Consider the following 14,922-nt stretch of genomic DNA (forward strand, 5'->3'; position numbering starts at 1 on the left):
CCTCTGTAAAGTTTTTGTAGTTAATTAATGTATAATTTTATACTTTATTGTTTGTGCATTTTCTTCAACTAAGTGCTATATTTGTGTGTAAAATAGCTGTTCACTATTGTTGCCTAGTGTTTTAAGAATGGCAGGAGTTTCTTAAAATAACTGATAACTTAGTATTAGTACTGGTTGGTACCTCCTTTTAATTAGGTCATGGAGTTAAGTTGACAGTATTTACTTTTGTTGGTTTAGTTGCTCTGATCTTTTTCTAGGGAAGTAAAAAGAATTTATTAGAATCTGTACCTACTCAAACTGATCAGGAAAAAGAAGTTAACGTGAAAAAAACAGAAGAAAATGAAAATTTGCACGACAAAAATGATGAGACAACTGGGGTGGATGAATCCCTCAGCATAAAGGTAGAAGCTGAAGAAGAAAAAGCAAAATCTGGGTAAGAAATCTGTTTTTGGTTAAGATGCATTTTGGCTGAATGAATTCTTGTAATTTGCTCTTAGTATGTGTGTGTATGTATGAATCTAAATTTGATTGACAAAATACAGAATAATTGACTGATTTGCGTTTATTACATAAATAGCATTTGCCTCCTTCAGAGACCCTACTAATGCACCTTTGTGGCAAAAGATCATAATTTTGATTCATTATTCTTGCTCTCATCATGGAAATTTATAAAATTTTCAGCTAGAGAAAAGTACTACTTACTACATTAAGCTTTCTCCAATGTTTTGTAGATGATATGTTGGCTGTAGATTTTGACAGTTGTATTCATTTCTTAAGCAAAAATTAAGAATGGAAAAATGCTGATAATTAGTTCTTAAAAGGCCTGAATTGTTATGCTGTGTTTTATGTGCAAGTAGCATTTACTTGTATTGGTTAGTTTGGAATGAAGATGGCTTAACAATGTAATTTGTGCACTGCCAGTGGACCCCTGGATTTTATAGGTGATCTTTGATGTCTAGTCTTATTTCTGAGGTTAAAAAAAACCTAAACATTTCTCATTGTTAGCGGCCCATTTAAATAAGTACAACCAATTTTTTTGGTCATTTTAATATTTTTCTGAAATTTGACCACAGTGTGAAGCCAAAGAGGGAGGAAGAAAAAAGAAAAACATGCCTAGATGAGTATAGTAGAAGGTATTTATCTTTTTTACATATCTGTGTGTACAAATGTATATTTCAAGCATTCGTGCTGCTATTGCAACTATTAAGAAACTTAGTAAGTATTTAGCTTTTTGCCTAAAATCTCTTGATCATTTTAGTGAAAATTTGGCCTCAGCATGCAGATAAACTTGAAAGGAAAAAACCACTGGGTTTAAATTATAGTACAAGTGTTCGTTCATTATACTTGGTTAAAGTTCTGTGTGTGTAAATGTGTATTTGAAATAATCCATGCTGCTACTGGAAACTATTTCAACTATTAAGAACGAACTTAGTAGGGATTCAGCTTTTTGCCTAAAAATCTCACTTTTAAATCTGCAGATATTTCTGGAGCATCTACTGTGTGGAAGGCACTCTGATAAGCCTTTATTTTCTCTTTGTTACTAATATATTTTTCAAAGTAGTACTTTAAAAAGCTTATTAGTATAAATTGTATTTTGAAGGGTTTTATTAATTCATCTAATTCTTCAACTATATGACTTTTTTACTTACTACAGAGATATATATGTCATACCACAAACCGAAATTATCCAGGTATGACTGCCCTAATTTGATAGATATTTTTTAGAAGCATCATGTTAGAAATTTCCAAAAGTGAATTCTGAATTTTATTAGATCAGTGCAGTAGGAAATTTTACACTTATGAAGAATTAATATTTAAGTATTTCTCTAACATATAACTCTTTAAGTAATTAGCTACGACCAAGAATTTTCAATAACCTGCCTCCGTATTCCAGTTTCTTGCCCTTAGTACGTAGTAGTTGTAGATTTTTTCTTTTGTTTCATTGTAAGGAATGTGACATCAAACTGGGGAAACTTGATATTTCTTTCAGAATTCAAGTGAAAAATCGTTGCTGGTACGTTTGGTTTCCCAAAATGTAGTTGTCTAAAAGATAATAAAATGTGTGTGTATGTATGTGCGTGTGTGTAATATATTCATTAGCTTAATTCTTTAACCTATATGCTGGTTGCATTTTATACTTTCAAAGGCTCTTTCTTGGCATTGTGTGTTCTATCTGGTTTAGTGCACTTAACCTCTGATTTTGCTACTGGATTCTTAGAAGAGTAGAAGAATTTTCTATGGCTGACTCAAGCCAGTAATTGTGTTGTCTACTTCTTTATACTGCAGTATATTATTTATGTAACTTTTATTTGGTTTGTGTCTGAGTTTATATTAAATGTGAACTTTTAATTTTTTATTGTTTTGATTTGTTAATACAGAGTATTAGGTTTTTATTCCTGATTAAATAAAGAATGCTCTGGCTACCACTTAGTGTAGGATTGTGCTTGCAGTTCTTGGCATTTACCAGTTGTGCTCAGTGCATTATATAATGTAAGATAGAATTTTTCATTTTTCAAAAATTTTAAACTTTTTATTCTATATCTGTCTTCTCTTTTTGATAATTTTGAAACACATGATAAATCTCGTTTTGTTGTGGCCACCTCGATACATTTCCTTTTCTCCCTGGTATTTTAGCTGTTTTAATTATATATATATATATTATACATATAAAACATTTATTTAAATTTGTTAATAATAGCTTATTATCCATAAGACCCTTTCTGAGAATTTCTTAGATATTTTAGCCTTACTAATCTTTCATTATAGAGATGTTAATGTGTTTTCAATAATAGAGTTCATATTTTTTATCTTAGATTATAGTTGTGCTTCATTTAGGTTTTAGTTTTTAATACCTATTCATTTAGCTGTAGGTGAGTCTTTAAAGTAAGAATAATTCTTGAGAATCTTCGTAGACTTGGTGATATATTTCATAGAAAATGGTCACATTTGGCACTTCTGTGAACTCAGACTTAATTCCACGAGCCTATTATGCTTCCCTTCATCCCTTACTATATAGGAGTACTTTTATAGGAGAATAAAAACAGGGTTACAGTGCTGCTTTTGTATCATTGTGTATATGTTATTTCTGTTGCCTACATACTTAGGAGTGGTAAATATGTTATTGCTAAAAAGGTTGCACATAAGAATATAGAACTGAAATGATCAGTGGAGGTTGGCTTTTTGTATAAATATTATTTCTATTAACTTTTAAAGCTTAATTACTTAGCTGTCTTGTGATTCTGTTTTATGATGTTTATTCATTTGTCACCTGTAAAGTCATGGATTCTCTTTGAGAGAAAACTATTGTAATAAGTATAGACATAACTGCGGAACAGATAAAAACTTAAAATTAACTAAATGTCAGATTTTATACTAAAGCTTTGATTGATTTAAAAAATTTATCTTTACTGTTCAAAGTAATACAGGTATCCCATTTTTCCCTCCATTAACTCCCTCCACCTCACTCCCACCCCCTCCCCAGGCCTTCACTCCATTATTGTCTGTGTCCATGGGTTATGCATATAACTTCTTTGGTTAATGTCTTTCCACTGCCCCCAGCCCCTCTTCCCACTGAGATAGGACAGTCTATTGCATGCTTCACTGTCTCTGGGTCTATTTTATTTGTCACTTTCTTTTGTTCATTAGCTTGTTTGGGACTCTCTGTGCTTCCTGGACTTGTAAGTCTATTTCTTTCCCAGGTGGGGGAAGTTTTCTGTCATTTTTTCAAATAGGTTTTCAATTGCTTGTTCCCTTTCTTCTCCTTCTGGTATCCCCATAATGCGAATGTTGGGCCGCTTGATGTTGTCCCAGAGACTCCTTATACTATCTTCATATTTCTGGATTCTTTTTTACTTTTTGCTCTTCTGGTTGGGTGTTTTTTGTTTCCTCATGTTTCAAATTGCTGATTTGATTCTCAGCGTTCTCTACTCTATTGTTGATTCCCTGTAAATTATTCTTCCTTTCAGTTAGTGAAGCCTTCCTTTCTGACCAGTTCTTTATTACGTTGTTGATAATCTCACTAGGTTCCTTAATAGTCTTACTTAGATCCTTGAACATCCTTATAATCATTGTTTTGAACTCTGTATGTAGTAGCTTGCTTGGCTCCATTTCATTTAGTTCTTTTTCTGGAGATTTCTACTGTTCTTTCAATTGTGACATGCTTCTTTGCCTCCGCATTTTGGCTGCTTCCTGGTGTTTGTTTCTATGTATTAGGTAGAGCTGCTGTGTCTCCTGGAATTTGTAGAGTGGCTTTGTGTAGGAGGTGTCGTATAGGGCCCAGTGATTTAGTCTCCTTAGTCACCTGAGCTGGGCCTTCTAGGTGCTCCCCTTTGTGTTCTGTGTGCAGTGTCCCTTTGTAGTTGAGCCTTTGTTGCTTTTGGCATCACTGTGGGGAATTGGCCCTCAGGCTAATCAACTGTGAGGACCAGTTGCAGCTACATCTGAAGAGCTACTGTGCTGGAGACTCCCCTGTGGATCAGGATTTACTTCAGTGGAGCTTTGGTGTTCACCAACTGCGCCCCTTGAATGTGTCACACATGGATGTGGTAGAGTTGTAATCCAGCGTGGTCAAGTCTGACCACCAGGTGCACTGTCTCTGGGGCCTCCAGGGAGGTGCAAAGTGAGCCTCTGCCTGTGCCCTTCCCAGGGCCACCCAGCATGAGCTACACAGCAAACCGTAGTTGGCTGCTACTTGTGCTGGGCTTGGAGGTATCCAGGAGACGCCAAGCTATGAGCCAATGCAGGCTGCCACTAGTGCCAGTCCTGGGGCCACTTATCAAGCTGTATGTGGCACGCTGCTGCTTGTTTGAGAGATTTTAGGAAACTCCTAAGCATGAGTCTTGAGGCCACTTGCATAGAAAAGCCACTGGAAATGGCTTGGATGATCTTGTAAGTAGGGAGAGGCGGGGTCTCCAGGAATCACCAGGGCAGGGCCGAAGGTGTGAGTCAAGTTGCTGAAGATTCAGATATGGCACCTGCCTGCTGTCTGGGTGGCAGGTGGAGTTACTTGTCAAAGGAGCAATGGCCTCTGCCAGCTCTTCTGCCTGGGAGAAACCTGCCCTCCCAGCTCTTTCCCTGATTTCAGGCAAGTTAGTTCCTCCCCGAATGTCCCAGGTTCCTTTAGAGCTGCTGCTTGGCGCTGGAGCTCAGAGGGAGCATGTCTGAGTGAGCCTGTGCCCGGGCCCTTTAAGAGTAGCTGCCTGGGCCCGGCCGGGTGTGGCTCAGTGGTTGAGCATCGACCTAGAATCCAGGCGATTGGGGTTCGATTCCCAGTCAGGGCACATGCCCGGGTTGTGGGCTAGGCAGCCGATCAATGACTCTCTCATCATTGATATTTTATCTCTCTCTCTCCCTCTCCTTTCCTCTCTCTGAAATCAATAAAGATATGTTTGAAAAGAAAAAGTAGCTGCCTGGGACTCCTGCAGCCTCCATGTCCCTCAGCCTCAATCCCCACTGGTTTTCACAGCCCGAAGTTGTGGGGACATCTCTTCCTGGCCCTGAAACCCTGGGCTGGGACCCCTCAGCCCTCCGGGAAATCCACACCACTGAGATTCCCTCCCGGGTTTACCCAGGGCACCGGGTATGGGCCCGCAGCCGCGTCTCCGCCCCTCCTACTGGTTTTGATGCTTCTTCAGTTCTCTGGTTGTGGGGCTTCTGTGCAGCTAGATTTCAGGAGGTTCTAAGTGATGGTGGTTCTGTGTTTTAGTTGTATTTTTGATGTGGTTGCGGGAGGCGGCTGGGACCTGCGCCGCCATCTTGTCTCCCTAAAACTTTGATTTTTTAATTTAGTGCTTGGAAAGACATGATTTGAGATTTTCTCCAACGTGTTTAATACAGATTTGCGGCTAATACAAAATGAGTATGAATGCTCAATTTTATAAAGTACGTGATACCAAGATTAAAATGGTTGCATTGCTGCTTCTGAATGGTTTAACTTTTAGTTTCATTCAGAGCTTTAAAGTTGAGAGTCGGTAGAGAAGAATTTCAGTGAATATAGTAAAGAGAGCAGACATTGTGGTGAAGTTTAGAAAAACAGAAAGAAAACTTAACATGATATTAATATGAAGTTAGTAGAACATGCTTGTGAAAGGTAAAATAATATTTTACCTTTTAAAGTAATTTAAGACTAGCTATTGGCTAGTCAAAGTTTTTGTTTTAAATATCCTGAAGCTGGAGATATTTCAATGAAAAACAATTTTAGTCAGAAAATGGCAGTGAGGTGTAATGATTTTTGTTTTTGTCAACCGAGATGTAAAACACTCTTCATAATAAAACATGAGAAAAACAGTCGACTGTACTAGTTTCTTGTGCAGCACAACCTCTGTTCTTCTGGCTGTTGGAAGTTTTCTTTTAATGCACTTATTTTTCAGTGTTCATTTTCTCTAAATGTACCTTTTCTGAAACCATGGTCATCTTATACAGTTTTAGTTTTTAATTTTAAATTGAAAATCAGAGAATTTCATACACATCTAACCTGCTGTTCCTGGAGCAATCGCAGCCACAATTTTTATCGGTTTATGTGGTTTGGAACTGAAAAGCTTATGAAGGGTCTTTTATTAACTGCAATTTTTTAAACCTTTCAAGAGATGAAACGAATAAAGAGGAAGAGGAAGATGATGAAGAAGCAGAAGAGGAGGAGGAGGAGGAGGAGGAGGAGGAGGCCGACAGTGAGGAAGAGGAGTTTGAATGCTATCCGCCAGGCATGAAAGTCCAAGTGCGGTATGGACGAGGGAAAAATCAAAAAATGTATGAAGCTAGTATTAAAGATTCTGATGTCGAAGGTGGAGAGGTCCTTTACTTGGTCCATTACTGCGGATGGAATGTGAGGTAACTTGAGTTTTAGCTAGTGATTGCTACCTAAAAACACTTAAAAATAATTTCCTACTTTAAAATTTAATTAACAAATTACAGGCTTATTAGTATTTTAATTGAGGTTATACAGCACTATATAAAAAATACATAGTTTTTAGCATGTAATGCCTCGCTTTAGTGACTTCCTACCTACTGTTTTTAATACTTAGGGGATACCTTTAGTATCCAGAAAACTGAAGTCTACACTGGTGATTTTTACAATGTAGATTAATAAAAGCTACATTTGGTGAGATAGGAAAATCGCTTAAATACATGAAAGAGATTTGAGCTTCTTGACGTCTATAAGCCAATTATCAGACCTCTTGCTTTCTTGGTTTTCAGCTACCTTGCCATAGTAACCTCTTTGTGATCTTCTTAAGCCATCATATTTCTTTCCTTCAGTAGGCAGGGATTTGAAAGTTGATATTTCTTAAGAAGCTTTAGCTATTTCAAGAAGGCCATATCTCCTCTTTAACAGTACTTGTGTTACAGCATTTTTCAGAAGCATCATAAATTTATTTTCATGTTTGGAACAATATGGTTGCAATGTAAGCAGGCCTGCTTAACTAAAATAGAGTGTACTTTCTTACCTTTCCTAACCTAGGGAACTGAAAGACAAAGGTTTGGTTTTAGGTTATGTTAAATGACTGAAGTGTTTTCTCACCAAAAGTTTCCTTTGGTTTATCCAAAGAAGTTTTTTATTTTAATCTTGTCCATAGTTTATGTCAGTTTTGGGATCTGAGCATTTAGGTATCTTTTAAGAAAAACTGATTTCATTTTGGAATGTTTACTATTATATTTGAAAACAAAGCCTATGGTAGGGTTGTATCCCTTGGAAAGTTAAACATTGAAGTTTTAAGTAGTAGTTTCACGTGTGCCTAGTGTCTTCAAGGAGGAACACAGTTTTCATGCTTTATATTTAATATGTAATCTGTGGTTTGGGAAGTTACTTAAAAAACGCCTCAGTTTTTCTTTCCTAAAAGTAATACTCTATTTCTTAAAAGTACATTTTATATTGACCTATTGCAGCAATAGGAAACACTAGAAACATGTCTAATCTGATTTCTTATTTTAAGAAAAGTACAGTTTTGATCCATTAGACTTGTTCTTTATTTCTAACCAACAAGATTAACAGAGTTTTGAATTAAGAATATCTAGCGTGGTCAGTGTGGCTCAGCGGTTGAGCATCGACCTATGATCCAGGAGATCATGGTTCGATTTCTGGTCAGGGCACATGCCCTGGTTGCGGGCTCAATCCCCAGTCGGGAGTGTGCAGAGGCAGCCGGTCAATGACTCTCTTACCATTGATGTTTCTATTTCTCTCCCCCTCTCCCTTCCTCTCTCTGAAATTAATAAAGATATTTAAAAATATATATATCTATATCAGTGTTGTCCTGAAACAAGCTTTTTCAAACTCTACTCTTGAAGTCATGTGTAATTAGTTCTTTTGTCTGTTAGTTCTTATGCTGCCTCCATGGTGCATAATTTTTCTCACCTGAAGGGCTGGCTAGTAATGACATGTTCAAAGGAAGACACTTAAAATCTCAGCTACAGTTGCTGTAAGAATATTTTGCCTACTCTTTGATATTTAATCATTTTGATCCTACTACATAACCTCATTAAATATAAATGTAGAGGGATCCCAGCTGGGCGTGGCTCAGCAGTTGAGCATCGACCTAGGGTCCAGGAGATCGCAGCTTAATTCCAAGTCAGGGCAGATGCCCAGGTTGCGGGCGCAATCCTCAGTCAGGGGCGTGCAGGAGGCAGCCGATCAGTGATGACTCTTAAAAGTGATGACTCTGTCATCATTGATGTTTCTCTCTCTCTCTCCCTGTCCCTTCCTCTCTCTGAAGGCAATAAAGATACATTTTTTTAAAAAAAATGTAGAGGGAGTTCCATTTTTGCCTAGGATGTAAATGTTGAATATGTTAATTTAAAATTAGGAGAAAATTGAGTCTGCAAAAATTAATAATTACTAAATAATGCCCACAAGAGAAATAAGAGCCACATCATATTTTGCCCTCTTTTTTCAGTTCTTCTGCTTATTTGCTAATTTATATAGAACAAAGCAGTTTTTCTAGTAGCCTTTATAAAATGCTTTAAATTCTTTGATGAATAAATAGAATTTAGGCATTCTCTAACTTTCACTATAATCAGGGCTTGATTCTTTTTTGTTGTCTCAAACAAGAAGCTTATTATGTATGTGAATTAGATATTCATAAAATTCTGTAATTAAGATAACTTTCTGTTTTAAGAAAAGATTGACTAAAGGAAAATATCCTATCCTAGGAACCCTTGGATTTGGAGGGTAGAAGGAATGTGTATTTTAGCTTTGAAATTGGTAGTAGGTTAGGTAGGATAATGGAAGATTTTAAATTGAGAATTCAAGTTTTTAATAATATAGAAAGGAAAATGTGAACTATTTCAACAAGTCATGCTTGTGTCACTGAGAAGGATTCAGTCTACTCCTGACAACTCAAGCATTTGTATGGCATTCACCTTGGAAAGAAGAAAACTTACCATCTTGGTGAAGAACTATAGGGGTGGATCTCTACACACTCCAGCTTTGCAGAGAAACAACTGTACTTCAGTAGATTAAACAGTTAATTTCCTTAGAGTCAGTATAAGAGCATTCATATCTGCAGTAATAACCAAAGTCTGTCCTGTTGATGAATAAAAAAGCACTATGGGGAGCATTTGCGATCTTGCTACCCAGTATATGTCGTCAGCTTGGCTCAAATAAAATCTTACCAAAAAAGAAAAGAAATCATGTAGGAGTTTTGCTACTCCTTCATGTCTGAAGTTAATCTAATGACTGCAACAGCAATAGCTCTACAACTATTTTCATATTATTTTGGGAAATTCAGCTTGATCTCTGAATTTACACTTGAGATGTGAAATTAAAAGTGAAGATTTGTGCATGAAGGTTCAGTGGCAGCCATTCATTATAATAGCAATTTAGGAAATTACATGTGGGACTATTTGAGTTTTGCGTGACCTGAAACATCATTTTCTAGCAAACAGATTTTTCTTAAAAAGAGAATACCTTAGTTTTAAAAAATAATGTTTTTCCTGTAATTTCTACGTTATTCTTCTTTTCTAAAGTGTTATATAAGTCTTTACCTTATTATAATTTTTATTTATACCCCTATTTCACAACTGAAAAATTTAATTTGTTAAACAGAGGATAGTATTTGGACCAATTTGTTTTTCATGATGGGGGGAAAAAAGATATTTTTATATACTTACATTAATTTTACTGAAAATAGCCATAACTCTGGATGCTAAGCCACAAAATGACTTATAAATGGTATAGTACTGCTACAGAAATTTTCAAATATGGTGACTATATATAAAACTGTTGCCAGAACCATGGAATTTCCACAGTCACTGCATGCTTGGAGTAAGTCATTGCTTTTTTATAAATTTTTTAAAACTTCTAAAAATAGCATTCAGTCTAGAAGAATAGGAAAATACATAAAAGTAGAAAGATAAGATTACTATTAATATCGTCATGCATTCTCTTTTAGTCTTTTTAAAAAAATTATATCTTTTTTTAAATTACAGTCCTACTTCAGTAGTGTTTAGAATAGGTTCTGTTATATTTGTTTTAATTTCTCTTAGTGATATGAATATTTCATAGAAGTTTTTAGTATCATTAGCTAATTGATCCTTTCCACTCTCAAGCTTCTCAATCATGCCGTGAATGTGGGATTGATTTCTGAAAATAAAGCCATACTTTGAAATTCACCTACCATAAATTCTGTTATGTGTGTCGGTTTTATCCTTGTTTGTAACAACTCTTCTTGTTCAGTAATACAACTAAGTGCGTTGGAACTATCTAGGCGACCTGGCATGTGATTTAAAATACATCAGTATTTTGCCCTGGCAGGTGTTACTCAGTGATTAGAGCATCAGCCCCATCACCTCAGGATCTTGGGTTTGATTCTCTACCTTATTCTTGGGTTGCAGGCTTGATCCCCAGCCCAGTCAGGGTGTGCAAGAGGTAACCAGTCAATGTTTGTATCTATCTGTCTGTCTGTCTCTCTCTCTCTCCCCGCCCACTCTTCCTCCCTTGCTCTCCCCCTCCTTGCATTCTCTAAAATTAAGTGGCTTAACCAAATAAGTAAAATGCATCAATATTTTATGTATTGATGCTGACTTATTTTTCATTCGTTTCTAGTTTGGCTTTCCATAATTAAGAATTTTGGAGTTTGATTAAGAAATATTTTTTAAAATGAGGATCGCCAACTGCATTAAAAGATACCCTTAAGTAAAAGAGACAAGAGACTAAAATTTTAACTGTAAAACTCTTAAAGGAGTAACAACAGTTAATTTTATGTTACAAGTTATAGAAAACAGAAAATAGGATAAATTATACTTAAATATATTATTTGAAATAAAAATATATTTTATTTTTAAAAATCTCATTTCTCTGAGCAGATTGGCTTCTCCTTGGAGTGAATGGCGGTGGGGTACTAGTAAAGTTTCCACAGACAAATGGCTTCAGTCCCACTCCTTGTGAACTTTCAGCTGCTTTTTATCAAACATTATTCCCTTCCTTGGCAAACACAAGTTCCACATCTATGTGCCAGATAGTATGCTTGGCACTAAAGATACAAAGAAATGGTCTCTATTAAGGAAAAAATTGTTCAGGTAGGGAATCACCCCCTAGGATGTATACCCCATTGCTTCTACTACTCCCCCCCCCCCATGCTCTCAACCTTCTCCTCAGGTCTCAGGTGGCTTACCTTCTTCAGGCACTTGTTGGTATCATTTCCTCTGACCCACCCTCTTCTGTTGCTCTGTTGTACTCCCTGGCGAAACCGCAAGAACCCGGATAAGACTAACTCCTACTCCTTGCCTGCTCTTGTGCTGCTGGAAGCACAGACACACACTCGCAGTTTGATTTTAAATTCATGCGTCTGAACCTCAAAGGGGCACTGTGTGTTCTTCCACTTACTCTCCTGCTTTCTTGGAATACTGTTTCATATTGTTTCTTTTTATTTTTTAAGGAAGTGTTTCTTTACAGTATTTTATTGAGGTATAATTGACTACAACATTATATTAGTTTCAGGTGTACCACATAATAATTTGATATTTGTATATATCGTGAAATGCTTATCACCACAATAAGTCTAATTAACATGTCACCATAGAAACAGCTGCAACTGTTTTTCGTGTTTATTTTCCTTTTCTACCTTCTCAAAATTAAGAAACCATCAATTATGCTATCATTTGTCTCTTCTTCTTTGTCTTTGTGTTTTCTCCCTTCTAAGTCTTCCATTCTACCCTCCTGATAATCCATTTTAACTTCTTTTATGTTCTGTTTCTATTTTTCCAGTCCTAATTTGAAGTAATTTTCTGATACTGAATTTTTCTGAATTATGTTTTGGAGCCAAAGGGATTTGACACTCTGGAGTATAAATTCCATCTAGAACTGTGGGTAAATTTTTCTTTGCAGTGTTCAAGCTCTCTGTATCAGGACCATATTATTTCATATTATGAAACTACATATCATTTTAAAACATGAAAAAATCCAAATTCCACAGTCATTCCCTTAATATCCCTTACTGTATCTAGAACAGTACATACCTGGCATATGATGTCTAGTAAACGAGTATTGAACTAAATTGGACTTCCTGGCAACAGAATGGGAGTAAAGCAGAAATTAAAATCCAAATAAAAAGAATTGGTTTACAAAAGTCATACCTGTAGAATATAGAGACTAATGGATTGGGACAGATGAGGCTTGGCACTCACTGGAGCCTCTTCTCGATTCTAATCTAGTGGGTGTCTCATTGTGCTTTTTGATTTGCGTTTCCCTAATAACTCCTAACAACTAGGAAGGTTGAACATCTTTTCATGTACTTACTGGCTGTTTCTATATCTTCTTGGGGAATTGTGTAAGTTCTTTGCCCATTTTTGAATTGCTTGTTTTTTATTGTTGAATTTTAGGAGTTTTTCATATATTCTGTGTATTAATCTCTTATCAGATACAGATTTGAAAAGATTTCCTCCCATTCTGTGAGCCCATAGAGTTGTCTTTTCATTCTCTTGATAGTGTTTTTTGATATATAAAAGTTTTTAATTTTGATAAAGTCTGATTTATTTTTTCTTTATTGCCTGTACTTTTGATGTTGTAGCCTAGAAAACATCACTAAATTCAGTGTTACGAAAATTTTTTCTTCTAAGAATTTTATAGTTTAGGCTGTAATACCGAAGCTTTTTATCCATTTTGAGTTAACTTTTATTTATGATTACGGTAGTCAGTTCTTTATTTATGGCCCTTATGGGTCATATACAGAGCTCATCTCCTAAGTAGTAGCCAAAATGGGGTTGAAAGTGAGAGACTAGAGTGGATCTGATTGGAAATGCTTATATGCTTTGGGTGACTTTCCTTCCACCTTGTGTCCTTTTGTCCCTTTAAAAAAATGTGTCACTTTTAACCTTAATTTCTCTATTCCTCTCTTCTCCAGTACATTGTACCTTCTTCCTTTTTTTCTTTTACTTCCATGTAATCTGATCCCTGCCATACTTTTATATATGCCATTAAATCTAGGAATATTAATAAAAAGTACAAAGATATTCTACTCATATGCTTTGAAGTAATTTTGGTAATGATAGGAAAGCAAAGTAATCCAGGAAATTATCTGCCTTATTTCTGTAGTGTGAAAGAATTATAAATGAAGACCATTTGACAATGGTTTCCAAGTAACCTTGGTGTAGGGGTAGAAAGGGAACATGGCCCTATCATCTTCACCAAGCCTCCTGTTCCCTTTGTACGCTCCTCCTCCCATGTGCCAGCCTTCTCCTCTTGCTACCTTACGTGGTCTTCTCCAAACTCACCTCCACAGACTCTCTTGTCAGCTTCCTAGCCTGTTCACTTAGCTTATGGTATACATCATATTCAAATGAAAAAGCACCATGGGAGTCAAAAGGCTGTGAAAAATTCTTTGACACACCCCCTACTGGGAATCAAGCCTGCAGTCTGGGCATGTGCCCTGACTGGGAAGAACTGAGACCTTCTGGTTCATACTTTGAAGCTCAACCACTGAACCACGCCAGCTGGGCCCTTTAGTAGTTTTTGTAGATTAGCAGGTATATGTGATGTAAAACATAAAAATTGGACCTGTTTCACTTGGTGATTTTGTAATTTGCAGGTACATTAGTATATTTGTCTAAATGTCCACAAATACTAATCCCCTAAACTTATCAATTACTCATAAAGTAAACTTTTTGGGTACTTCTAAAAATTAGTATCTGAGTTACAAAATATAGTGAGGACCACAATTGCTAACCATTTGCAGTGGTCTATAAACAAAGCCTGGTACAATGCTCTGTGATTGTTCTTAACACGATTACCTCTGCCTAAAATCCTATACCTTTGTTTCATTTTACAGAGTTAAATTCTCTTGTGGGGTGGTTGTATCAACTCTTACATTATGCTGTAATACTTGTCTCTGTCATTATGCTGTTACTTTCTTTACTATGATGAACACCATTCCTGTGTCTTCGATATGGATTTAACAGTGTTATATGCAGTAAAAATATGCACTGTTAATAGCATGCTTAGCATTTTAGTTTTTCAGTAATATGATACTTTTTTGTTTTGTTGTATCATTACTGAAAACATAAGATTGTGTTCAGTGAGTCTTCATAAATTTTGCTTTAGGTAGTCTCTCAGATTGTAAATAATGTGTAGCCTGGTCAGATAGCTCAGTTAGTTAGAGCATCATCCCAATACTCCACGGTTGTGGGTTCAGTCCCCAGCCAGGGCACATATAAAAATCAACCAATGAATGCATAAATAAGTGAAACAACAAATCAGCGTTTCTCTCTTTCTCCCTTCCTCACTCTCTAAAATCAAGCAATGAATTTAAAAAATTATTTTAAAAATATGTGTAAATTGAGATTATTATAGAAAATTCAGCAAGTAGGTAAATAGCGATAAAATTGCTTATAAAGTTTATTAATAATTAGTGCTTCTTTCCATCATGATTTGATCTTTTTTCTATTACAGTGTCAAACCTTTCCCTCCCCCTCCACCCATAGTTTTTTAATTAAGGGAGG

The 14,922-nt window shown here is 36.0% G+C and overlaps 1 protein-coding gene across 1 annotated transcript in view; it reads left to right on the top strand.

The window, feature by feature from the left end:
• Window positions 1–14,922, top strand: part of ARID4B (AT-rich interaction domain 4B) — a 124,971-nt gene that overhangs the window by 82,277 nt on the left and 27,772 nt on the right. The window contains exons 16-17 of the mRNA XM_016199849.2: window positions 258–433; window positions 6,583–6,825. Coding sequence (XP_016055335.2) covers window positions 258–433; window positions 6,583–6,825 — 419 coding nt within the window. The remainder of the gene's footprint in view (window positions 1–257; window positions 434–6,582; window positions 6,826–14,922) is intronic.

Source organism: Miniopterus natalensis, chromosome 21 (genome assembly GCF_054644295.1).
Source record: "Miniopterus natalensis isolate mMinNat1 chromosome 21, mMinNat1.hap1, whole genome shotgun sequence".
Taxonomy (NCBI): Eukaryota; Metazoa; Chordata; class Mammalia; order Chiroptera; family Miniopteridae; genus Miniopterus; species Miniopterus natalensis.